The sequence below is a fragment of the Salmo trutta genome, chromosome 12 (genome assembly GCF_901001165.1).
Source record: "Salmo trutta chromosome 12, fSalTru1.1, whole genome shotgun sequence".
NCBI classification, from domain to species: Eukaryota; Metazoa; Chordata; class Actinopteri; order Salmoniformes; family Salmonidae; genus Salmo; species Salmo trutta.
In genome coordinates this window covers 33379494-33405328 of record NC_042968.1, presented here as the reverse complement: position 1 = coordinate 33405328, position 25835 = coordinate 33379494, and the positions used below count along the sequence as shown (strand labels likewise).

Genomic DNA, 25835 nt, shown 5'->3' with positions numbered 1-25835 from the left:
CCTAAGAGTGTCTCCACATAGCAGCTGTGGTGCTAGTTGTTTGGTATTAAACTAGGTCTCAGAAGTAGTCGGCAACAAGAAAAACATGACATTGGATGCAAAGCTCGTACATTTCAAGTGAATCAGACACACAAGAAGTTTCCTTCCTAGCTAGCTGGATACACATGGTGAACTTGTTATGAGTAGTTAGCAGATGAAGCGGGGCTGGTATGTCTACACATGGTTCCTAGCAAGCTTTGGCCATTCATTTTATTTTACACACACACATTAAAACACAGTCATGGGAAGTGCAATTAAAACCTCACAAATCACCCAGAAAAACAGTTACATTTCTCAACAAATAAGTCCCCAATACAAGGATGCCCTTGTCCTCTTTATAGTCGACCTGCCAACCTCCAACGGTTGCAGGCAACCAACACTGAGCAAAACCAGGCACGAGCCACCCAACGCCCCCAATAACTCTGCCTTTTTACTCCATTAAGATACATGCAGGAGATAAAGCCCTTGAGGGCTCAATTGAAGATAAGAGCAGCATGACTGTGTCCCACTGTAAAGCAATGTGAGAGTTGCTATTTCACAATAGAGGGGATTGATTTGAGACCTTGATGCAGCCTAACACAGTACACTGGGCTTGGGTGTTTTAGAATGCAATTGTCCCCACAAATGTGAAGGACTGCCCAATTTTCCCTAGCTACATTAACATTAGTAGCTGTAAGTTGCTTTAGATAAGAGCGTCTGCTAATTGACTAAAATGTAAATTTAATAAACAGTTAAATGGATGAGATCGGCACATAATTAGCGGTTTGGGTCCCATTCAGTGCAGAAGTCAGGCCCAAAGATCTCACTTCTCGGTATAAAAAAAAATATGCAACAATAGTTTAGACAAATTCTTATGATTAGAAATCAACTTACAAATCAGGGAGTGAATATTCAAATGGATGATTACAGGGGAATGTAGTTAAGCCACAGTTTATTGTGCAGGCAAAATTAAAGGTGCCATTACAATTGCCATCTATACATCATATGACAACAACACATTGCTGCTAATGATGACTCATAGAAGAATATGCAGCAGCTGGCTGATTATTAACCAATCATTTCATTCAAAAATAGGCAGACAAGTGCAAGAGTGGGTGGTGCAGAAAGCATGTTCACTGGTGATGTTTCTGTTCATATCACATCACACACACAGCAGTGATCAATGCTGACCTGTGTCTAATTAGTGAGTGTGAACTGTCAGCCACTAGTCACCCATCGATTGATAGCCCCCTGTTTAGGCTAAATATATTTCCAAACAACCCTGATGAATTTAACTTTGATTTAAGGATTATCCTTGTTGTAAGTATTAAAAACCTTATTGTTAACTACAGTCATTGTAGTTATATAGTAAACAATAACCATAGGCTTTATTATTATTTTTTTAAAGCTAGTCTTATTTCGAAGTAACCTGCCTAACCATAACCTCAATGAATTGTGACACAGGTTTGACAGGTGCCCCGCTGCTTGACAGCAGAGAGCATTCACACCCTGCTGGCTTGCCTGTCCAACTTCCTTGATCAAACCAAACCTGGCATTCCTATCTAGCTTGAGACCACTCATGCACTAATAAATCACACTTAATAATTCGATATTTATAGACAGGGATCTGCTTACCCTTGAGACAGTGAGATCTGTCATCAGCTGATCGAAGGCCCGCGTCTCCTCTGCTTGTTTCTGGTTGTGCAGCGCTATCTTTTCGCTGAACTTCCTGGGGTTTGAGCCACCCGAGCCCGGGGATCCGGACATGGTGTGGGCCGCACAGTTTCAAAACTTTACTTAAAAAATGTAAAGCGAGTGCTTGGGGCACAAATATCGATAGTGTGGTTTTGATTGTCAGTCCACTTTTAACGAATCCATCAGTGCTGCTTCAAATCGTCGCGTTGGCAAATCTTCGGTGCTACCTAACGTTAGCTTGATAGCCACATAAGTTAACAATAGTGAACAGTTCAGCTGACAAGTGTTTGTAAACAATCAAATTCCCAAATATGTGTTTACCGTGCCAGCAAGTAACGCTTACCGAAGTTATTGCGTTTTATACATCCCAACGTATTGTCAATGCATGTGAAAACATTTACATTTGTAAATAGTTAGCTAAACTAATAACAAGCCAACAACTTGTTTGAAACTCAATCAGTAACTAGTTGTGCTAACTAGCTAGTGTGAGAGAGTACCAGTGCTAGCTAGCTACCTGTCACTTACATTTTCTTCATTAACAATTTAGCTTAAAATAGTAACGTTATTTGAGGACGTATCCAACAATGCATTGTCAATTGAGGCAATACGCGTAGCTAAATACCTAATAAGTACTTCAACCTCTTCAAAGCTATCAAAACTGTCATGTTATGCAGCGTATAAAAATGTTCATCGATAGAAATTACAGCTACGCAACTGGCTCGTACAGTAGCTACCGCGTAATGCGACACGAACAGCAGAGAAGCGCAACTAACGTTAGCTAAAGATTTGTAAACTATCTAAAACCATTTTTGCTACGTTGCCCTCGGCAGTTAGTTTGAATTACAACCAAATATAGGTTGTTAGCAATGTTTTCATTTGCGAATACTTCCCTTGTGGAGAAGATTTCGAAATGTCATTTCAACAAGTGTCGGAAAGATCTCCCAGTAGCAGCGCGAGCGTTATCCAAATCAGCATGTAACATAATCCACTCTCTCGATCTCAAAAACATTGCTTTCGATTCTGGTCCTCTGATTTGGCAGACAGGCAGGTCGACTGTAACAGTTAGAACATTTTTTTTTGTTAAGGACTATATTTAGTTAGCATGTAAACATTCAAATCCATGCTGTAAAGTCGAGCTTCCTCTCTTGTCTCCTCCTGTTGCATATCGCTCCATAGTTTGTCGGCTCTCGTTGGTGAGATCCCTTTCCCCACTGATCCTGCCACATAAAAAAAAAACAGCTTGAAACTGTAAAACAACCTTACCGGTTGTGTCCACAGGAGGGCAATGAAGAACTCTTAAAGGGGATGTGTACCTGGCCGCATTATCCAACTGAATATGGCAGCATGGAAACACTTCAAAGGAATCCTTTTCACTGCAGCCAATAACAAGTTTCCATCCCGTTTTTATGCGAGTTAAGTCATACAGTATAAATACAAAGTCAAGACAGCTGTGATAGAAACAGCCAACAGAAAAAGCCAACAGATAAATTGTTTGTTTGACCTGTTGGGATCTTTTTGTTTCGATAAAATAAATGATGCAAGAAATGTCGGTCAAGCACCTTTATGTGCAAACATTTAAATAATAACCATCATATGGAAGTAAACTTGGAGTCACATGATGATATGGAGTGTGGTCCTCCCACTACGACTCAGGAAACCATGTAGTTTATTAGGCTAAAGATGAAATCAATTCTGAAGTTCACAGGGTGGTGAAAGTGCACGATGATGAGCTTGATGCTTCTTTCCACTAACTATCGAGGGTCTTATTCTGAAGACATGATGATTGATGCTTAACTGCCATTTGACAAATACAAATATTCTCGTTCTTATCCATAATCTTATCATGTAAGACTAGCCTACCCGCAATGTATCTGTGAGCTGTTGGCTAGAGCACATGTGCCAAGACCACAGTTTTTGTGACAAAACTATTGGTAGAGATGAAAATGCACTGGAAACACAATGAACTTTAGATTTTTATTCGGGACATGAAAACTTAAGCGAAAAAGTACATTTTGTGTGCACTACATCATCACACACTGATTTTTATCCACAAGAAGTCAGATTTTCTTTATGCAGATTTTAAAATATTTGTATGAAAATCTGCCGTCAATTGGATGGAAACCTAGTTCAATAGTAGAGATGGTTGCCAAACTGAGATTATTTGACACTGGGGATCACTTGATACACTGAAATATGACTGTAACCACTTCTGAATATAACCTAGGAATGAAAATATAGCCTTAGTCTGAAAAAGTGTTTTGCTTCATTTTGTACATCATTTAATCATAGCATCCACTAAGATAAGAAACTGCATATTACGTCATTTTGTGTATTTGAAACCATGGGGAACATGTTGCTATTTCTGTTGGTGTTTTGCTTGTGACACCTAGGCCAGGATTGAATCAGATCGGCCTGTCAACAATGGGCCTTTTAAAAGCAATGTTACCATGTTCACATTCTAGGTAAACTCTGCAGATATTTTTGTCTCAATTGGAAATAGCATTTAAATAATAATACAAATTAGGTGGGTGCTTATATTTGTCCAACTTCAGGCCTAGCCTTTATCATACGGTTGTTCAGCCTCATTATTTAGTGAACTGAATGGTAATTGACCTGGATACAAATGTCTACTAAATAAATGGAAACATTTAAGTGCTCATAACAATCATAAATATGTATTTTACCACAGTGGGATGCACGTGAAAGTAAATTAGCTTGAGTTTCTTAAATTGTACTTTTCATTCTCAAACCTATGCAATCATCCATGGACATACAGTACTAGGACCTGCTGGCTAGTGTCCACATGGAGAAAAAATATTGAATATAAAATACATCATACAATGCAAATGAAATTATACTGACATTCTGCAAAACAATACATTTCAACTAATAGGACCAGTTTCCCAGACACAGATTAGGTTAATCCTGAATCTCTATTGAAAATATTTTTCAGTCCAGGACTAGGCTGGATCTGGTTTCGGGAAACCTTCCTTTAAAGTTATTTTACTATTCATAAATAGTGTGCATAATAAATGTGTATTTCACAATTTATAAAACATTAAAATGTATAAATCATGTGTAAGCATTCTAAGCATTTAATCATTTAAAAAGCATCTTAATGTTTTAAAGTGTCACAATTTTTTTTATAAGTCACAGGTAATCTCACAAAATATTAATTGTGTATGATATAAAAGTGAAATAAATGACATTGCATTATTAATTAAAGCTTTATTCATTTTAAAACATGTAAAACATTCTATGGACTATGGGCAAAACATAGCACAGAAAGAGCCTAGGCTCCTAGATAACTATATCCTGGTTAGGCCCAGTGTAAATTAACCTGTGTACCCTTGTATTGAAGTTAAAAAAACAAACATTTCAAATCAATTCGGTAGATCACGCTTTCCAGTCTTCTGAAATGGAGCCGATTGTCATAAGGATTCTGTGCTGAGACGGTTTGTTTAGTGTACAGTGAGTGACATCTACTGGAACCTAAAGCATCGCTCTTCATTGTTATATAATACTGCACTCTAGACTGGAGTGTATGAACGGTTTCCTTTAGAGTGGTGAACGGAGTAAAATCAACTGAAGTCACCGTATTTTCAATTAATAGTGAATGTGTACTAAAGAACTATGAAACGTGATTTGTTCTAAGACAACTATGCTCCTTAAAAGGAAAATAAAAGAAAGTAACTACTTGGAGGACTGACAACACAAAGAATAAATAAGGACAGTTTTCGTTTATAAATTTATTTAACACAAAGCATGATAACACATCTTTTCTACATTGATTGTTCAGTTTAGTCTACTCTTGAAAGGCTATTTCCTATGCCAATAGTGGATTTGCAAGTTTCTTAAAGCTATACTGTATGACAAAATTGCTTGTGTGATGTCATCAACATGCAACTGTTGAACTGTGTTTCAAATAACTGGAAAACAAGCGCCTGACACAGACAAATCCATATCTTATACCTTTGACAGTCTTACAGTAACATAGTAACACAAAACACAACAAGCACTCTGGATCCTGACGAGGATACACTTGGAGCATCCAGCAGGCTTCCGGTGGACTTTTCCTTGGCGAATAAGGCACATACCGTACGGTGAATATTCCATCTCAATAAGGCACATAATGAATACATATACTTAAAGTAGTGCGGAAGAGGGGGAAACCGAGATAAGACAGCATAGAGCCAAGGCCCTCTGTTCGATGTTCTGTTCCCAACAGTGTCTGTAGCCCCCTCTCCTTCTCTTTCCCTCCCTCTCCCCGTCTCATCCATCTATTTTCCGTAAAACTTCTTGTTGAGCAGGAAGATGAGCAGGTTGACATTGATGGTGGCCCTGTCGAAGAGCTTCATCACAGCCACACCCTCGTACTGCAGCTGCAGGAGGTCCTGGGAGGGAGAAGAGAAGGAAGAGATGGAGGGAAGAGTAAGAGAGAGATGGAGAGGGGGGAGAGGGAGGGAGAGGCAGGAAGAGGAGCAGAGAAAGGGGAGAGCGAGGGAGATGAGGAGAAACGGAGAAGGAATCATTCGAAAAAGTATTAAAAAAAAGACAGAAATATCATCAACAAAACATAAAATCCCATTTGACCACCACCTTCTTTCTCACATCCCAGCATCACTTTACATCCTTCATTCATATATGTATACCTGGTATTCCAACTGTAACGTCTCCAAGTGCACTCCCATGAACTTGGCCTTCACATCGAACACTCCAACCGCCTCCGACGGAGAGATCTCGAAGATAACGTTCTTAAACCTGTGTGTGGGGGAGGGGGATGTCACACAATGTACAGTACTAGCTATATGACATACAGTACATCGAGTTTGGTGTGGTCTCTGAACAGGTGCCCACTCAGTCAGGGTTTGTGTGTACGCCACTATGCAGGTTTGGGAATTATACGGGCAGGTACAAAGTATGGGTATAGTAGGCTACGGCCACACGGACTAAATCTTGTAGGTTGTCATTAATTGTTAGTTGTTGACTTTCAAAAGATCAACCCAGGTCAACTACTATCATTCATCAACAGATGACTCCCATTAAAATAAATACTGTCTCAAACCAGATGTTTCAGACACAAATGATCTGTGTGTAGCCACAGACTAGAGTACATAATGTTTAGGTTCTTTGTTAACGGCTTGGATACCGAACAACTGTAAACTGGAAACTTAAAATGTTTTCATGAAAGTGTTTTATTTTGACTAATCAGATTTGTCATTGATAGCCTTGGATTGATTGGTTGATTGATTAATATAGGACAGAAAGGGGCACAGCTCCCCTCACACATTGAGCTAAACCATTAACATTTGCCTAAAACTAAGGATTTGTGTGATGTCATGAGATGTATCCATATTACATATATCCCATACAGCTAACATTCAAGACAACATTTGGTAAACAATTATTAACTAAACATCCAAGGTCTTACTTTAACTTACTGGTTTGTCAGCAGGTCTTCCAAGGTCTATCTTTAACTTACTGGTTTGTCTGCAGGTCTTCAATCTCGATCAGCACACCCTTCTCATGGAGGCGAGCGGCGGTGTACTTCTGAGACACCTGTTTACTCTTCTTGGCCTTGGTGTCACCTGGCTTCTTTGACAGCCTGAGGAGGGAGGGAGAGAAGATAGTGTCCATAACACTGTCCCACATCGTAACAGAGGAAATAGCAGTCCATGTAATGATGTTCCCTCAACCTGAGTTACAGTTGCCTTCTGCTAGAAACTTAACATTTCGGTAGTTCCATTCCAGGGTCGTGTTCACTAGGCATGGAATTAAAACTTAATAAAAAATGGAGAGGTACTTCCTAGACTTGTCCAATAACAAACGCTTGTTACGTTTTTCAACGTGTGTCCTAATGAACACAACCCAGATGTAAAAAGTATGACGATGGCTCCACCCAGCCCTCTAATAGGTTCAAACCCTTGACGTCTGCAGTGCAAGTTTCCCCGTCTATCTTATTTCACTTACACCTTGCACCCTACAACAGTTCTGTAATAACAATTCAGAGTTGAGCTCTTGATCCTTTATTCTACTGACACACAAAACATCCTCCATCAACACTGGGATTCCAACCTGCATCCCTCCGGTCACCGGCCCACCTCTCAAACCTGGAGGCTAGCGTCTTCCCTCTGGTATGAAGAGAAAGGCCACTCACTTTCCCTTGTTGCTGGCCAGGTTGTCCATGCAGGTCTTGATGTACTGATTGTAGTAGTCAATCTGGACGTTGTAGAAGGCGGTCTTGGAGTTGAGGGCGGTGTTGGTCTGTTGGAGCTTCACCAGCTCTGCCTTCCTCCGCTGCCGATACCGCCGCTGGTTTCGGATGTCCTGGAACACACACACACACACACACACACACACGTTATATTTAAATGTGGCACATCCACAATAACACATATACTATAAGTACCACACACACACATCACGTGACAGACACAGAAACACTGACACTCTCTCACACAGTACCATGGCGATGTCGTTGATGAGGTCCTGGAAGTGGTGGACACACACACACACACGCTTCAACTAGCGAGCTGTACAGTACCTTGGCGATGTCGTTGATGAGGTCCTGGTAGCGGTTCTCAGGGTGCACCTTGCCCAGCTCTGCCAGGCGCTGCAGGTTGCTCCTGATCTTGTCCTTCTTGCCCTGCAGCGTCAGGCTGTCATCCACCACTGGCTTGGCCTGCTTCATCTTCTCCGGGGTTTTGGCATCACGGATGGCCCGCCGCTGCATAGCACGCTGGTACTCCACTTCCTGGGGGGAAAACAGGGGTGGTGTCATGTGTTGCTGTTACTGTGGCGTGAAGATTCCCCAAGGCACAGATCTAGGATCAGCTTCCCTTCCCCCAATTCTAACCTAAACAGTAGTGGGGAAAATGCTAGACTGACTCAAGATCAGCATCTTGGGGGCAACTTCACCCTTTTCTGTCACTGTGCATAAATCATAGTTGAATAAAGCCAAGCAAAAGTGATCCCTCCCGAACCCAGAGGAAGTCCTACTCAGTTGACTACTTTAAACTGGTGCATGCTATCAGTCTTTGTGATGTGCCCTCTCTGCTTTATTTAACTCTATGGCACAACGAAATAATCAAACACAAAGATAAAGTGTTAGTGTGTGAGCTGCTAACTAACATTACAGGTTTGCATCCTTCCCTCGCCCTCAATTCAAATACATTTATTTGCATGGTAAACATAGTGGCTATAAAGTCTACACACCCCTGTTAAAATGCCAGGTTTTTGAGATGTAAAATAATGAGACAAATCATGTCAGAACGTTTTCCACCTTTAATGTAACCTGTAACGTGAAGAATTCAATTGAAAAACAAACTGAAATCTTTGAGGGAAAAAAATTAAGAAAATAATCAATAACCTGGTTGCATAAGTGTCACACCCTTAAACTAATACTTTGTTGAAGCACCTTTTGATTTTATTACAGCATTCAGTCTTTTTGGGTAGGAGTCTATTTGCATGGCACATCTTGATGTGGCAATATTTGCCCACTCTTCTTTGCAAAAGCGCTCCAAATCTGTCAGTTTGCGAGGACATCTCCTGTGCACAGCCCTCTTCAGATCACCCCAGAGATGTTCAATTGGATTCAGGTCTGGGCTCTGGCTGGGCCATTCCAAAACGTTAATCTTCTTCTGGTGAAGCCATGCTTTCGTGGATTTGGATGTGTGCTTTGGGTCGTTGTCGTGCTGAAAGGTGAACTTCCTCTTCAGCTTTCTAACGAACGCCTGAAGGTTTTGTGCCAAAATTGCCTGGTATTTGGAACTGTTCATAATTCCCTCCACCCTGACTAAGGCCCTGGTTCCAGCTGAAGAAAAACAGCCCCAAAACATGATGCTGCCACCACCATGCTTCACTGTGGGTATGGTGTTCTTTGGGTGATGTGCAGTGTTGTTTTTGAACCAAACATACCTTTTGGAATTATGGCCAAAAAGTTCAACCTTGGTTTCATCAGACCATAACACATTTTCCCACGTGCTTTTGGGGGACTTGATGTTTGTTTTTGCAAACTTCAGCCGGGCTTGGATGTTTTTCATTGTAAGAAAAGGCTTCCGTCTTGCCACCCTACCCCATAGTCCATTCATATGAAGAATACGGGAGATTGTTGTCACATGTAGCACACAGCCAGTACTTGCCAGAGATTCCTGCAGTTCCTTTAATGTTGCTGTAGGCCTCTTGGAAGCCTCCCTGACCAGTTCTCTTCTCGTCTTTTCATACATTTTGGAGGGACGTCCAGTTCTTGGTAATGTCTCTGTGGTGCCATATTTTCTCCACTTGATGATGACTTTCTTCACTGTGTTCCATGGTATATGTAATGCTTTGGAAATTCTTTTGTACCCTTCTCCTGACTGATATCTTTCAACAATGAGATCCCTCTGATGCTTTGGAAGCTCTCTGCGGACCATGGCTTTTGCTCTGAGATGCAACTAAGAAAATGTCAGGAAAATTCTACTAGAACAGCTGAACTTTATTTGTGATTAATCAGAGTCACTTTAAATGATGGCAGGTGTGTAATGATTTCTATTTAACATGAGTTTGAATGTGATTGGTTCATTCTGAACACAGCCACATCCCCAGTTATAAGAGGGTGTGCACACTTATGCAACCAGGTTATTGTAAGGTTTTTATTTTTCATTTTTCCCCCTCGAAGATTTCAGTTTGTTTTTCAATTGAATTGTTCACATTATAGGTCACATTAACAGTAGAAAAAGTTCTGACATGATTTATCTTTGTCTTATTCTTTTACATCACAAAAACCTGGCATTTTAACAGGGGTGTGTAGACTTTATATCCACTGTATGTTTACATTGCCAAACCAAACGAAATAGATAAACAATCCGAAATGAACAGTAAACATTACACACAAGTTAAAAGAATAGAGACATTTCAAATGTTATTATGGCTATGTACAGTGTTGTAAAAATGTGCAAATAGTTGTAAAATAAATAAACATAGTAAATATGGGGTGTATTTATGATGGTGTTTGTGCCTCACTGGTTACTCTTTTCTTGAGGCAACAGGTCACAAATATTGCTGCTATGATGGCACACTGTGGTATTTCACCCAGTAGATATGGGAGTTTATCAACATTTGATTTGTTTTCAAATTCTTTGTGGTTCGGTGTAATCTGAGGCAAATATGTGTCTCTAATATGGTCATACATTTGGAAGGAGGTTAGGAAGTGCAGCTCAGTTTCCACCTAGTTTTGCAGTGGTGGAAAAAGTACCCAATTGGTAGTTAGTCTTGTCCCATGGCTACAACTCCCGTATGGACTCGGGAGAGGCAAAGGTCGAGAGCCATGTGTCCTCCGAAACACGGCCCTGCCAAGCCGCACTGCTTCTTGACACACTGCTCGATTAACCCGATGTGTCGAAGGAAACACTGTACAACTGGCGATCGTGTCAGTGTGCATGTGCCCGGCCCGCCACAGGAGTCACTAGAGCGCGATGGGACAAGGACATCCAGGCCAGACCCTCCCCTAATCCAGACGATGCTGGGCCAATTGTGCGTCGCATCATGGGCCTTCTGGTTGCAGCCAGCTGCGCGACAGCCTGGGATCGAACCCGGATCTGTAGTGACGCCTCAAGCCCTGCAGTGCCTTACACCGCTGCGCCACTCGGGAGGCGCCTAAAGCCTTTTTGAAATCAACAAAGCATGAGAAGACTTTGCCTTTGTTTTGTTTCTTTGTCAATTAGAGTGTGCAGGGTACGAAAGTTAGGCGCACAAGTATCATACCCCAAGACATGCTAACCTCTCACCATTACAATAACAGGGGAGGTTAGCATTTTATATCATACCCCCAAGACATTGTAATGGTGAGAGGTTAGCATGTCTTGGGGGTATGATATAAAATGCTAACCTCCCCTGTTATTGTAATGGTGAGAGGTTAGCATAACAGGGGAGGTTAGCATTTTATATCATACCCCCAAGACATGCTAACCTCTCACCATTCCAATAACAGGGGGTATGATATTTAAGCCGCTAACCTTTTCACTCATCATTATTCATTCAGGACTATCCGTAATCATGGTAGCATCCACATTAATGTAAAGTGTTTAGAAACACTCTATTCTTATTTACAATAAAGCGACTTAAATTATTTACCATTCATTTCTATTGGGCACAAAATAATCATAAACACAACCAAAACAGCAAATGCATCCAACAAGGTTGTAGAGTCCCAAGCTTGATTTTATCATCGCATGCTAGGAATATGGGACCAAACACTTACGTCTTGACTACTTTAATAGATCCCCTAAAAATGGGGGGACTATGTACAAAAAAAAGCGCTGTAATTTGGATGAAAAAACCCTCAAATTAAAAGCTGACAGTAAGTACTTTAACCTCAGTCATTGTATCATTTCAAATCCAAAGTGCTGGAGTACAGAGCCAAAAACAACAACAAAATGCGTCACTGTCCCAATACTTTTGGAGCTCAATGTACTGTTTAGGCGTTATACTGCCAAGTTTCCACCTTCACTATTGCACTGAAACGTTTTGTCCAGGTCTCAAACTCCCTCCCTACCTCCTCAGTGTCTCACCTGTTCAGGACTGGCAGCACCCTCCAGAATCTCAGTGAGTGTTTCTCCAGGTTGGAACCGGATCACGTCCACGATCAGCCGCTTGGTGCTGGAGAGAGAAAGACAGGGGGAAAGAGACATAGGAGCTATTCTAGGGCGTCGAGACAACAGTAGGGGTTTTTAGCTGCTAGACTGTTAGCGTAACTTTTAGCCGGTGTGAGCAGAGTGAAAGCCACTTTATGCTATGGTTCTTGGGTGTGAGCTGTGAGTCGAAATCTTGAAAATACAACCAGAGCGGAAAAACATTTGAGCAGCGTGAGCCTCCCGCGGAGCCGCACTCACACCCAGGTTTCATTGAAATGAATTGGAGCATCTCACGCTCTGCAAAGGTTACGCCTCTGGTGTAGCAGGCCAGAAAGAGGAGGATCAGCTGGGAACGCACAAACAACTGAGGAGTCTGGGAACTAAATTTGGCCTCCTTTTGAACACCTTGGATCAAATTGCTTAAAAAATCTGTCCTCTCCTTCATCTGCAATGATTGGAAATAAAACTTGGCAGGTGAAAACAATATGGTGGCATCTCATCATTAGGCTGGCTTACACCTGGTCAGTTCTTTCAAATAAGAGCAGTCGAGAAGGCGAAGAGAGGACCGATTTAGACAATTGAGAAAGAGCACTAAGGAAGTGTGTATTTTTTATTGTATACAAATATTACTCTTACTTAAGCAGTAGAGTCCTGGCATCCATCTCGGCATTGGCCTCTCCGGGGACGTCAAACTTGTTGGCGAGGGTGAGGGACACCTCTGTCTTCCCCATCGTCTCCCTGTTGGGGTCCCCTGGGGGGAGGGGGTTCTCACCTGGAGGGAGAACGGGGGACAGTTAGGGGAGAGGAAGTTGGGATTCTACAGTGGACGTGAATGACAGATGAAATTGTGGGGAGGGTGGAAGGAAGCTCTAAGAGGGGAGACCGATGACAGGCGAGACATTTAGGAGACTATGGTTTCTTCACTGATGGGGTAGAACAGAGCAGATACACCACAGACACATATGAAACATTTATTAGGCCTGTTCCTTTCTCATCTTGCCCCTCTACATTTTACATGTATGAATATATGAACAGCATACTTTTGTCTACGGTACTGACCGATGGGGGACTCTACGGAATATCTACGGTACTGACCGATGGGGGACTCTACGGCATATCTACGGTACTGACCGATGGGGGACTCTACGGCATATCTACGGTACTGACCGATGGGGGACTCTACGGCATATCTACGGTACTGACCGATGGGGCACTCTACGGCATATCTACGGTACTGACCGATGGGGGACTATGGAATATCTACGGTACTGACCGATGAGGGACTATGGAATATCTACGGTACTGACCGATGAGGGACTATGGAATATCTACGGTACTGACCGATAAGGGACTATGGAATATCTACGGTACTGACCGATGAGGGACTATGGAATATCTACGGTACTGACCGATGAGGGACTATGGAATATCTACGGTACTGACCGATAAGGGACTATGGAATATCTACGGTACTGACCGATAAGGGACTATGGAATATCTACGGTACTGACCGATAAGGGACTCTATGGTGGGCACCTCTCCCAGGTCCTCCAGCAGCTCGTGGATGGGGTCGTTGTGCTCCGAGGCGATGGCATCCTGGTGGTCCAACAGCAGCTGGTGGTCCAACATTACAATGTGAAAATCTTTATTGTCCACACAATGTGGACATTTGCCTTTGGCTTCATATGGGAGCAAACACTAAAACACATTATCCCTCTGTGGTACTGGCTATGAGAAAATACACTAGTACTTAGTCACAAATTGTACAAAATGACTCCACGTATAATTTGGGTTTTTCACAACAGAGAAAAAGTAAACTCACTGAGGTAAGTGTGTAAGAGAGTACTCATTTTTATTTATGAGGGCAGAAACAAGCATGTCTTCCTGTGTGTGTGTGTGTGTGTGTGTGTGTGTGTGTGTGTGTGTGTGTGTGACTGACCGTGTGCGTGTGTGTGACTGACCGTGTGCGCGCGCGTGTGTGAGACTGACCGTGTGTGTGTGTGTGTGTGTGTGTGACTGACCGTGTGCGTGTTGATGACCTCCCCTATAGAGATGTAGATGACAGGTTTCTGAAGTGTGACCAGGTCAGAGTACTGATCCACGTTGAACTTGTCCTCCAATGACGGGACGTCACACGCCGCCAAGAAGAAACGCCTGCGGCGGGACAACAGAGATACAAGGAGGGTAAGAAGCTACGCACATGCCCCGCCCACCTCAGGACGCCAATGGCTGGTAATGACTTACCAGCCATTACTTCCATGTTTAAGTTGGGTGTAAATTCACGCGTCAATTTTTGGTGGACGATTTATTTTAAAAAAGAGAAGCAATGCATATTCTAACTCATTCTCATTCAAACACGCGCCTGTCCCCGTCAAACACGCGCCAGTCCCCGTCAAACACGCGCCAGTCTCCGTCAAACACGCGCCAGTCCCCGTCAAACACGCGCCAGTCCCCGTCAAACACGCGCCAGTCCCCGTCAAACACGCGCCAGTCTCCGTCAAACACGCGCCAGTCCCCGTCAAACACGCGCCAGTCCCCGTCAAACACGCGCCAGTCCCCGTCAAACACGCGCCAGTCCCCGTCAAACACGCGCCAGTCCCCGTCAAACACGCGCCAGTCCCCGTCAAACACGCGCCAGTCCCCGTCAAAGGACCAACAATGGCACGTGTTTTTTGATCTGCATCCATTTCAATGTTGATGCTTAGATGGGGATTAAACGCACCAAGATAATATTTATAGCACAAGACAGAGGTAAAAGTGATAAATGTTTCCATTTGAACATTTTCCATAGCATGCCCTAATGAACACGACCCATAAAGAATGTCCTCTACTGCACCTGAACTTCTGGTAGGAGCTGCTGAGGTACTCGTTGATGGGGTTGAGGTGGGCGTTGTCCCCCAAGAACATCTTATTGGACGCGGCGTGCTGCAGCATCTTGGCAATGGAGCCCAGGTTCCGCCGTTGGTCTGTGGTCAGCTGACCTCCGGCCGACAGGTCGATGATGTCGAAGGCGTCGGGCGCCACGATGGCCGGATTCATGTAGCGGTAGTACAGCAGGTTACCCACGATCTGAACACACACACCCCCCGTTAGATACAGTACCTCCTGTAGGCATCACAGGCAACACCAAGCCTGGCAAGGGACACCAATGAACAGCGTTTTACTGTTGCTGTGTCCCAGTAGTCTTGGACTTCTTTTCTTTATAGCCAATACATTATAGCCACTAATCTTGGACTTGAAAAAGTTAAGTAATGTTCAGAGATTCACACTTAGTAGTCAGGGAGAAAAGGAGACGAGGGAAGTTTGCAGCGAAGAGGAAGGAAGGTTTTTAACAGAATTGGTATGCAGCCTGGGTGTTTGTAGAGGGGGGGGACTGTCTCACCTTGTCTCAGCAGGAGTACAGAAAAACATGTTCCAACAGAGGTGAGAAGACAAGGGAGGAGAGCATAGCTGTAGAAAGGGGAGGAAGAGAGAAGGAGAACAAGGGAGAGAGGAGAGATGAGTTAAGGAGAGCGAAGAGGAGAAAGAAGGAAACCACATTCAGTAAAAGAGTGATACCAAGTCAAGCTCACCAGGATAACAGTGCAAGTAGCACAGTAGAGCAGATCACAGTAGAGCAGAGCACAGTAGAGCAGAGCACAGTAGAGCAGAGCACAGTTCCAGCAGTACAGTGTAACAGTTAAATGTGGTATAAGAATGATAGAATGACACCTTTAGAAGCTCATCCTCTGTAGCGTCAGGGAACTTCTCATGGAGTGTGTCCTTCAGCACCTTGGAGGTGAAACGCATCCCATACCTGACACACACAAAGACCAATTTCTTTCCTTTTCTAGAATGTATTTAGAACTGGTTTATTCCTTATATAAAAGTGACCCCATCTCATAGAAGTGATAAGCGTATAACCCAGAGTAGCTGGTCATGTTCTGTAGAGCAGGGATGAAAAACAGGAAGTCACTCAGGCTACATCTAATGTCTGCTGCTTCTCCTTTACAACATTTACAACTATCAATTCATGTCACAGATTCCAGGTCTAAATCACCTGTTGATAAAAAGGCAAGGTTGAGAACTAGTAGATGTGGCCCTCGAGGGCCGTAGTAGTTTGGACCGAGCCCCATTAGAGAGCAGCATGGAAATATAAATGACTAGAATGGACATTCCCATTCAAGATGACGTTCAGTGACGGGTGGATAGGCAGCCATATTGAGTGTAGCCATGAGTGTTCCAATCAAATCGCTGTGGTCTGAAGGTTTCTGTCACTTCTCGTAATTCCATTGAGAACAGAGCTAGAGACACTTACGGGATTTTGTCCACAGAGACAATGATGGCGGACAGGAACTTGTCTGTGACCATCCTCATGTTCTTGATGGACGCTTCCAGACGAGTGCGCACCTCCTCGTGACTCATAGCCTGCTCTGGTGTTACCTCATAGGGTAGTTTACTGTTGGAGAAGAGAGGGGGAGGAGGGGCAAGAGGTGGTACAGAAAGGGGGGAGGGAAAGAGCGAGAGAAAGGTATACAGTCATACAATTTCACTCAGAAATTGTAACGACAGCTCTAATACTTTCCATCTTTGAACAGTTGATGCCAAACTCCAACTCCTCTCTGACAGTCTCCTCAGAACTCCATTACCCAGACTCCTCTCACCTGGCCTCTCCAGTTTGTGTCTCCATCTGGTTGACCCAGCTCTTGTAGATGTCCACCGGGTCAGTCTTGATGTTCAGCGTCTTGTCGTCCATGATTTCCTTGACGACAGGTGCCAGGATCTGACGCAGTGCATTCTGGCCTCGGGCGCCGCGGTTGAAGCTCACCACCATCTTGATGACCGTGGGGTTGCCCGTGACGATCTCCTGGATCTGGTCCACTTTGGATCTGAGAACACAAGGTTAGGAACATGGTGAGACACTGCTAGACTCTATAAGTGTTTCTGTGTGGCTCAGTTGGTAGAGCGTAGCGCTTCGTCGCCAAGGCTCATGTGTTCGAATCCCGCTAGGGCTACCTATATGAAATATGCACGACTAAGTGGCATATGCTATGTGGTTCAATCCCTGAATGCTGATTGGCTGACAGCCACGGGTATGACAAAACACTTATTTTTACTGCTGTAATTACATTGGTAACCAGTTTATAATAGCAATATAGCACCTCGGGGGTTTGTGGTATATGGCCAATATACCATGGCTAAGGGCTGTATCCAGGCACTCCACGTTGCGTCGTGCGTAAGAACAACCCTTAGCCATGGTATATTGGCCATATACCACACCTCCTCAGGCCTTATTGATTAATCCTATTGTTTCAAGTATTAGCTCCTTACTTGATCTCCTCCTGCAGGGCGGTCTTGAAGAGTTTGAGCAGCAGGTACTCCTCTCTCTGGTTGGAGGCGTAGTTATACAGGGTGAAGATCACAGAGTCCATGAACTTAGTGGACTTATTCTGGGGCATCTGGAAGATCAGCTTGGCCAGGTAGGTGGGGTTGGTCTGCAGGGAGGACAGAAAGGAAACAAGTTAACTATGGTTAGATTGGATGTTTTCCTGTTCCGTTTCTATAGTCTGTCTAGCTTACTGTCACCTACAGTATTTTATGTTTCTCAGCTGTTTGCGAGTGTGATTCTCTTTGCAGTACAGCTTTGCTAACTGTTTGAGGAGATCGATAGATCTGCGTTGACACACAGTATCTACAGTACCTGCAGCAGGTAGAAGAGATACTGATAGGCCTCCAGCTTGAGCCTCTTCTCCTTGCTCAGAGCCTTCAGGCCTCCTCTCTGTTTGTTCATCATCATCAGGTTGGACAACTCGCCCTTGTTCTTCTTGGTCAGCTTGTTGCTGTGGGACACCACCTCCTGCAGGGTGATCTTGTTCTTGACCAGCAGGCCGATCTTGATGTCCATCAGGTTCAGGTCATTCTCCAGCTGCTGGTTGGAGCGGATGTTGGTGATCACCTCCTCCCGGAGCCTCATCAAGTCCAGCTCTTCCTGGAAGTCCTGGTCGCTGTGGTCCAGGAGGTGGACGAACTTGCGCACCACCGCCATGGGAGGGTCGTCAGCGTTGACTGTGTGAGAGAGAGGGATTCAGTCAGGATGGAGTCGTATGTGGCAGAAAGAACAGCTGGGAGACGAGACTCCGTACGGAGAGAAGACGGTGAAAAGAGAAAGCCAGTGGTGAGTGAGGGTTATCATCATCATCATACTCACTGAGTGTCTTGTAGTCATCTCTGGCTTTGTTGGCTCTGATGAACGCCTGGATCTTCACCACATCATTGATCTGCCAGAACAGAGCAAACAGTAGTCACTTCACTGATCAAGAACATGACTGTGTCCCAAATGGCACCCCATTCATTCCCTTAATAGGGCTCTGGTCAAAAGTAGTGCACTATATAGGGAATAGGGTGCCATTTGGGACGTAAGGCATATGTAAAGAGAAACATTATGTTGGTAATCTGCAGTTAGTCGGACATTTAATATGTCCCAAATGGCACCCAAATTGTGTCAGGCGAGGATTTAAAGAGTTAGATGTGACGTCATACAGTGATTACAGAAGACTAGAGAACAGTCAGCCCTGGGCACACCATATAACTACAACTCACCTCAATCAATCACATTTATAGAGCGCTTTTCACTAAATTGACAGCGTGCTTCACTGTTACCTGGGCTAGAGTCAAGTAGTAGCATAGTAATAAGGCAACATTCCCTGGGAGCAGGAAACCTCGACAGGAACCAGACTCTACAAGCTACTGGACCTTCTAGATTTTATTGTTTTTCATCAAAGATTCATACTCATTTTACATAAATACCTTTTTTTTTTACTTAGAAATTGCACTGTTGGTTAGAGCCTGTAAGTAAGCATTTCACTATAAGATCTACACCTGTTGTATTCGGCGCGCATGACAAATAAACTGATTTGATTTATAGTAATTCACCCTCAAACTCAACTCTGGACCTGGAAGCCAGTTCCACTGCGTTTTTTCATTGTTCCCCTCTAATCAGGGACTGATTTAGACCTGGGACACCAGGTGGGTCGAATTAATTATCAGGTAGAACAGAAAATCAGCAGGCTCCAGATCTCGTAGGGTAACAGTTGAGTACCCCTGATATATCAAATGGTTAACATTTGTTCAATCTGGGATTCAAACTACCCACTACTAATACGCTACTAATACATTCAAATGACTTGCGTATCTTGTAAAATAAGGGTTAACTAAATAAATCAACTCACATGGTCCTTGAAGTGCTTCAGGCGGTCTCTGTACTTCTTGCGAGCTTGGTGCATCCTCACCATCGACTGGATCTAAAAAAAATAACAAAACTAGGTCAATACTAAAAAAGCTTTGAAGTTCACCAAAAACCTCAGACTTAAAGGAAAAGCAGCAACACAGCCTCATGTTCATTAAGGCCCAAAAGAGAAGAAAGTGGACTAAAACAGGGAGGGACAACCTGGACTTGTCCAATAAGAAAAGGACTTGTTTATTTTGCAAAGCGTTTTAGAACGTTGCATGCCCCAATGAACAGGACCCACCAATCAAGGTCATGTATTGTTGTTTTATTATAAAGAGGGCGACAAGTACAGTAGGTGGAGACCTTACCTTTACAGCATCCTCGCTGTGGTCATTCAGGTACTCCTTCCTCTTTATATAGACCTTCCTCTGCTTGTAGCCTCTAAAATGAGCCTGTAAGATAGACAGACAAATATACAGGACCAGTGTTAAGAAGCACAGGAGCATTTTTAGGACCAGATTCACAGACAGTTTGAGTCCTAGACAAAAATCATGCTCAATGGAGAATCACCATTGAAAGTGCTCTAAGACAAGGCTTAATGTGGGTCTGGGAAACTGGCCCTTAAAGTTCAACATGGCAATAAAATGGTAGAATGTTTTCTTTAAAATGTCAGCTGTTCCCACTTGGCCCAAACCCTTCAGTGTTTGCAGAACTGGATAGATGTACTGTTGAAGGCTTAGGGAATGATTTGAGACTGGCTGTGTAGCACTGGGGTTGTGTATGTTCTATCACATCCAGACATGATTTTTATTTATCCTTTATTTAACAAGGCAAGTCAGTTGAGAACAAATTCTTATTTACAATGACGGCCTAGGAACAGTGGGTTAACTGCCTTGTTCAGGGGCAGAATTACAGATTTGAACCTCGTCAGCTCGGGGATTCGATCCAGCAACTTTTCGGTTACTAGCCCAAGCTCTACCTGCCGCCCCTGGAGTCCCATAGGCATATAGAATTAGGAGTCCCATAGGCATATAGAATTTGGAGTCCCATAGGCATATAGAATTTGGAGTCCCATAGGCATACAGAATTTGGAGTCCCATAGGCATACAGAATTTGGAGTCCCATAGGCATATAGAATTTGGAGTCCCATAGGCATACAGAATTTGGAGTCCCATAGGCATACAGAATTTGGAGTCCCATAGGCATACAGAATTTGGAGTCCCATAGGCATACAGAATTTGGAGTCCCATAGGCATACAGAATTTGGAGTCCCATAGGCATACAGAATTTGGAGTCCCATAGGCATACAGAATTTGGAGTCCCATAGGCATACAGAATTTGGAGTCCCATAGGCATACAGAATTTGGAGTCCCATAGGCATACAGAATTTGGAGTCCCATAGGCATACAGAATTTGGAGTCCCATAGGCATACAGAATTAGGAGTCCCATAGGCATACAGAATTAGGAGTCCCATAGGCATACAGAATTAGGAGTCCCATAGGCATACAGAATTAGGAGTCCCATAGGCATACAGAATTAGGAGTCCCATAGGCATACAGAATTAGGAGTCCCATAGGCATACAGAATTAGGAGTCCCGTAGGCATACAGAATTTGGAGTCCCATAGGCATACAGAATTTGGAGTCCCATAGGCATACAGAATTTGGAGTCCCATAGGCATACAGAATTTGGAGTCCCATAGGCATACAGAATTTGGAGTCCCATAGGCTGGCGCACAATTGGCCCAGCGTCGGCCGGGTTAGACAGTCATTGTAAATAATAATTTGTTCTCAACTGACTTGCCTAGTTAAATAAGGTCACATTTAAAATATATATATATTTTTAAAGTGTGTACTGTGAAATGTGTAATGTCTATGGGTGAATCTCAATTGTATTTCCTTGATTGCTCACGCCCCCTCGCCACCTCCTCAAAGCGCATTTGAGGAGAAGATCCGAGGGGAGGAATCTCAAGTCTTCTGCTCCAATGGACTTTGAGAAGGAGATGAGGAGAAAGGATGTGCGGAATCAAGGAAATATTGAGATTCACTCCATGTCCAAAGGAAGGGAAGAGTTTGACCTCTGACCTGTATGGTGGTAATGGCTGGGTCCTGGGATTTCAGGAAGTCTTTTCTCTCCTTCAGGCCTTTCCTCACCAGGTAGCCACGGCATCCGGCCTGCAGCTTGGCAATCAAGCTCTCATTGGCCAGCCACAGCTGCTCCCGGTTGTAGGTGGTGGTCACCCCGGAAACCACAGACTGATTGACAACACAGAGAGCCAGTCACACACAGGCCCACTTACATAATGACATACTGGCAGTCAAAGGTGTGTCTGTTTTTAGCAAAAGAGATGAGAGTTAAGTGAGAATGCTAAAGGAAAAATCTCACTCAAATGGCAAATTGACCAAATCGTACAGATACCAAGAAAGTAGTCTGTATGGACCATGACAGTATTCACACTTGGGATCCATGCACTTAACTACTATTGATATTATTGAATGATTTATATTAAAGTCTGAGTTGTGCACAGTGATCTCAACTACACATTCGCCCGCATGAGCATAAACAATGTAAGACTTGAGGTTGTCCGCTTAGCTACAGATGAGTTTAGCATTAGCATTTTGTTTAAAAACAATGGGAGTGGTAGGAGGAGCGCTGTTAGCATGCTCCAAAAAGCTAAATCACTACACCACCACAGCACTGCGGCCTGTTCAGAAGGGTGCAGCGTTACAGACCGTCCACACAGACATGCATTTTGTAGAACAGATGAGTATCATGTAAGAGGGAACCATGCATGTTCTATTCATTACAATTCTATCTGCAAGGTTCTGAATGTTTCACCTCAATGAATACAGCCAGAGAGGAAGAGGCAAAGCCCTGTATGGTGTAAGGTGAAATTGCCCCTAGACACGGTCAGTCTTACATTTTCCCCACTAATGGTTGACCTTACGATTTGGGCAGGAGGAACTGATCCTAGCTCTGTACACAGGGGAAACTTCACCCCCAGGGTGCCCAGTCTCCATCTTAGCCTACCTGGATGTCCTCCTTGTTGAGCTGGGTGTTGTTCTGGAGGAAGTCTGCAGGTTCAGTCCAGGAGCCCTCTCCTGTCTTCAGGTTGTAGTAGTAGTGGTGTCCTCCCTTCACCCAGTGCTTCATCCAGTTACTGCCATTGTCACCTGGAGCATCAACACAGAGACAGGACATATTTCTCACCAATTTATTTACACACTGTACATCTTGATATATCTAGCTCCATCCATCTGTCAGTCAAGGAACCATGGATACCTTGTCTGTTGTACTAAAGCAAGTGATCAAGCTCCTTTATATCTGCCGTTCCTGGGTAAGAAACATCTTTTACTATGAACATTAACTTGCTCTGGCTGATGCCATTTAGTCACAACTACTAATGGAACCTATATGTTACTGCACTAACTCCATTGTAGAAGAAACTAATTGCAGGTAATGAACACAAAACAATACAAGTAATGAAAGAAAACTGGCAAAGTGTATGACTGTGGCCCAATGGCACCCAATTCCCTATATAGGGCATATACAGTATATCCCCCTCCATAGGGGTCTGGTCAAAAGTAGTGCACTATGTAGGGAAAAGGGTGCCATTTGGGATGCACCTATGACCATCCTCCTCACCATCCTGGGTCTTGTCCTGTTTGATCTTGGCCAGGTCGTCCTGGTAGTTCTGGGCACACTCAGGGGTGACTCCGTAGAGGCCGGCCCCAGGGGAGCGCAGCGCAGCCAGGGTCTTAGGCGCCTCGCCACTGTCCACCGCTCTGTTGATGGCCTGGATGGCCTGGGAGACTGACGAGGAAACAGGGAGACTAGCCATCATTCTTTTATTAATCAAGGTTTATTTATTAGGTTTTTCAGTATTTCATCATGCTCTACTTACTACAAGAAATAGCTTGGAACCAAACCTGTGTTCAAATAGTATGTGTTCTTTCAAATACCTTAGCTGTGTTTGATTGAGATTGCCTGACACGATGGAACAGTCCCAAATGAGCTGAGCTTGCCCATATGACACGATGGAACCAATGGAACAGTCCCAAATGAGCTGAGCTTGCCCATATGACACGATGGAACCAATGGAACAGTCCCAAATGTGCTAAGCTTGCCCATATGACACGATGGAACCAATGGAACAGTCCCAAATGTGCTAAGCTTGCCCATATGACACTTCAGGCAATCAATAAAATGTATTTTAAAGAAAACTGATACTATGTGAACCAGGTCTGCTTGGAACCCTGAGAAAAAGGTGGTGTGGGACAGCTAGTGTGTGTACTATTCTTACACTGCAAGGCCTCCTGGGTATCCTTATTGGACATCAGTATGGCGTTCTGGATCTCATCCAACCAGAGCACAGCGGAGGGGTCCTGGGTCTCCTGGAAGAACACACAGAGAGGCGGTCAGTCTCACTCCAAAACAGCACCCACCCACTGGGTCTGCAGCATATTTACTGCCATTCTACTGAATTACCACCGGAGGGCGATCTCCTGCTGAATGAGAGTACTTGGGTCTAAATGGCATCCAACCACAATGGCATGAGACCACAGGAAAGGCAACTATAGACTAGTACAGGGTGTCACGCCCACACAACTTATAACAGAATTCCCTATGAAAATCCGGGACATTGGTCATTCCACTTATATCAACAGAAACCCAATTCAATCTCAGGAGCTGGAGAACAGAAGTCAATAATGGCTGACGTTATAAACCAAACATCTGATAGCAGTAAACCCCTGCTTAGTGCAAAGGCCTACAGAAGGCAGAGACACTACATCTTTAGTCTGATATCTAAGTTGCAGAAGTATGCAATACCCTCTCATATCACTCCACATTCCTGCAACAGCATTTGTGTACACTCTTGACCATCATGATAAGTCAATTGGATGAGCACATTAGCTAACTGAAACCATGGCATGCCAGTTCGAAACACTTTGTCAAGTCTCTGCGTTTTAAGTATGCTGTAGCACAGACAGCTAGCTAACTCTCTCTCTGCTAGCTGTGCTGGTTTCCGGAGTGAGCAGGGCTAGCTGCTAATAGGCCAACAGTACAGGCCCCTCTTTGTGCCTCCCCCACGTACCTGCCCCTCCCTCCTCCTGCCGTGTTTCAGGGGAGGGGGGCTGGGGGAGACCGATACCAAAACTCAATGTAGGTGTGGTTCCTTGTGCAAGCCAGGTAGTGGCTGCGCTAGCAACATTCAGGGTGAAGTTGCTCCTAGATGCTGATACAGGGTCAGTTTTGTATTTCCCCCACAAATGGTTAAGGTTAGGATTGGGGTGGGGAAGCAGATCCTAGAGCTGTACCTAAGGGAAGCACTGGCTCTCAATCCGTCAGTGGCAGGATAGCTTTACTGACGGTAAATAAGGGGTTAGTGCTAATTCATATTGGTTTGGAAATAAGCCTTGCAGCTGGTGGCAGGTAAGCGATACAGAAAGGGTGTGGTGCCAGAGAGGGGATGGGAGTAGAAGGACGCATCTTATTAACCAGGACTCCTGACAAACACACAACTGCTGGGTTGTGTTCATTAGGCACCAAACGGAAGAAAACAGACTAAAACAGGAAGGGTCTGAAACGCTCAATTTGTTACAAAAAGGTTTTAAAATGTTTTTCGTTGTGTGCCATTATGAACAGACCCCTGATCAGAATAGAGGAAGTGAAAGCCGATAGGGTGGTGTTCTTAGCCAGTGAACACTTCATTGCCTCAGTAATGCGGTCTAGTCCCTACATGTCCTTATATAAAGTGTTCCTACAGAGGAACTCCTCTATTCCAGGATGTTGACTGGTATCAGAGTGGAGTCAGTGGTCACAAAGCAGCTTGTGAACGTATACATAACATAAAAACATCACAACACAGAGAGTGCACATGCACCCCATGGACACACACACACACACACACACACACAGTGAGCATGAGTCACATACACAGTGAGCATGAGTCACACACACACACACACACACACACACACACACACACACACACACACATGCATGCTTTAATGATGATGTGAGTGATGAAGCTGGACTAGTACAGAGCACCAGGCTTGTCCCCCCACCGTGTTTACTTTGGCCATCAAACTGAACCCTCAGACCACAAGACTGGCACAGAAAGATATCACAGGCTGTACATGGATGTCTGGCATCACATGAACACTCCCTGATGAAACATCAGCGTCTGAGAAAGAAATCTGGGCCGTGTTCAGAAGGCACGACGTGGAGTGAAACAGGGACACACCATCTGAACTTGTCCAATAAGAAACACTCGTTTTCTTTTTCTGTTACAAATGTTTTGC

The 25835-nt window shown here is 43.9% G+C and overlaps 2 protein-coding genes across 2 annotated transcripts in view; both read right to left on the bottom strand.

The window, feature by feature from the left end:
• Window positions 1-2991, bottom strand: part of LOC115204765 (CREB-regulated transcription coactivator 3-like) — a 110338-nt gene extending 107347 nt beyond the window's left edge. The window contains exon 1 of the mRNA XM_029770471.1: window positions 1654-2991. Coding sequence (XP_029626331.1) covers window positions 1654-1785 — 132 coding nt within the window. The 5' untranslated portion in view covers window positions 1786-2991. The remainder of the gene's footprint in view (window positions 1-1653) is intronic.
• Window positions 2992-5447: 2456 nt separating this feature from the next.
• The window catches only part of LOC115203385 (ras GTPase-activating-like protein IQGAP1), a 39671-nt gene continuing 19283 nt past the window's right edge, over window positions 5448-25835 (bottom strand). Inside the window, exons 14-35 of the mRNA XM_029768045.1 lie at window positions 23834-23924; window positions 23176-23343; window positions 22561-22703; window positions 21615-21785; window positions 19899-19982; window positions 19532-19603; window positions 18511-18580; window positions 18004-18368; window positions 17634-17797; window positions 16967-17191; window positions 16621-16761; window positions 16035-16119; window positions 15160-15392; window positions 14345-14477; window positions 13835-13937; window positions 12960-13095; window positions 12261-12348; window positions 8258-8467; window positions 7871-8040; window positions 7196-7318; window positions 6366-6474; window positions 5448-6107 (exon numbers count right to left, since the gene is read on the bottom strand). Coding sequence (XP_029623905.1) covers window positions 5994-6107; window positions 6366-6474; window positions 7196-7318; window positions 7871-8040; window positions 8258-8467; window positions 12261-12348; window positions 12960-13095; window positions 13835-13937; window positions 14345-14477; window positions 15160-15392; window positions 16035-16119; window positions 16621-16761; window positions 16967-17191; window positions 17634-17797; window positions 18004-18368; window positions 18511-18580; window positions 19532-19603; window positions 19899-19982; window positions 21615-21785; window positions 22561-22703; window positions 23176-23343; window positions 23834-23924 — 3198 coding nt within the window. The 3' untranslated portion in view covers window positions 5448-5993. The remainder of the gene's footprint in view (window positions 6108-6365; window positions 6475-7195; window positions 7319-7870; window positions 8041-8257; window positions 8468-12260; window positions 12349-12959; window positions 13096-13834; window positions 13938-14344; window positions 14478-15159; window positions 15393-16034; window positions 16120-16620; window positions 16762-16966; window positions 17192-17633; window positions 17798-18003; window positions 18369-18510; window positions 18581-19531; window positions 19604-19898; window positions 19983-21614; window positions 21786-22560; window positions 22704-23175; window positions 23344-23833; window positions 23925-25835) is intronic.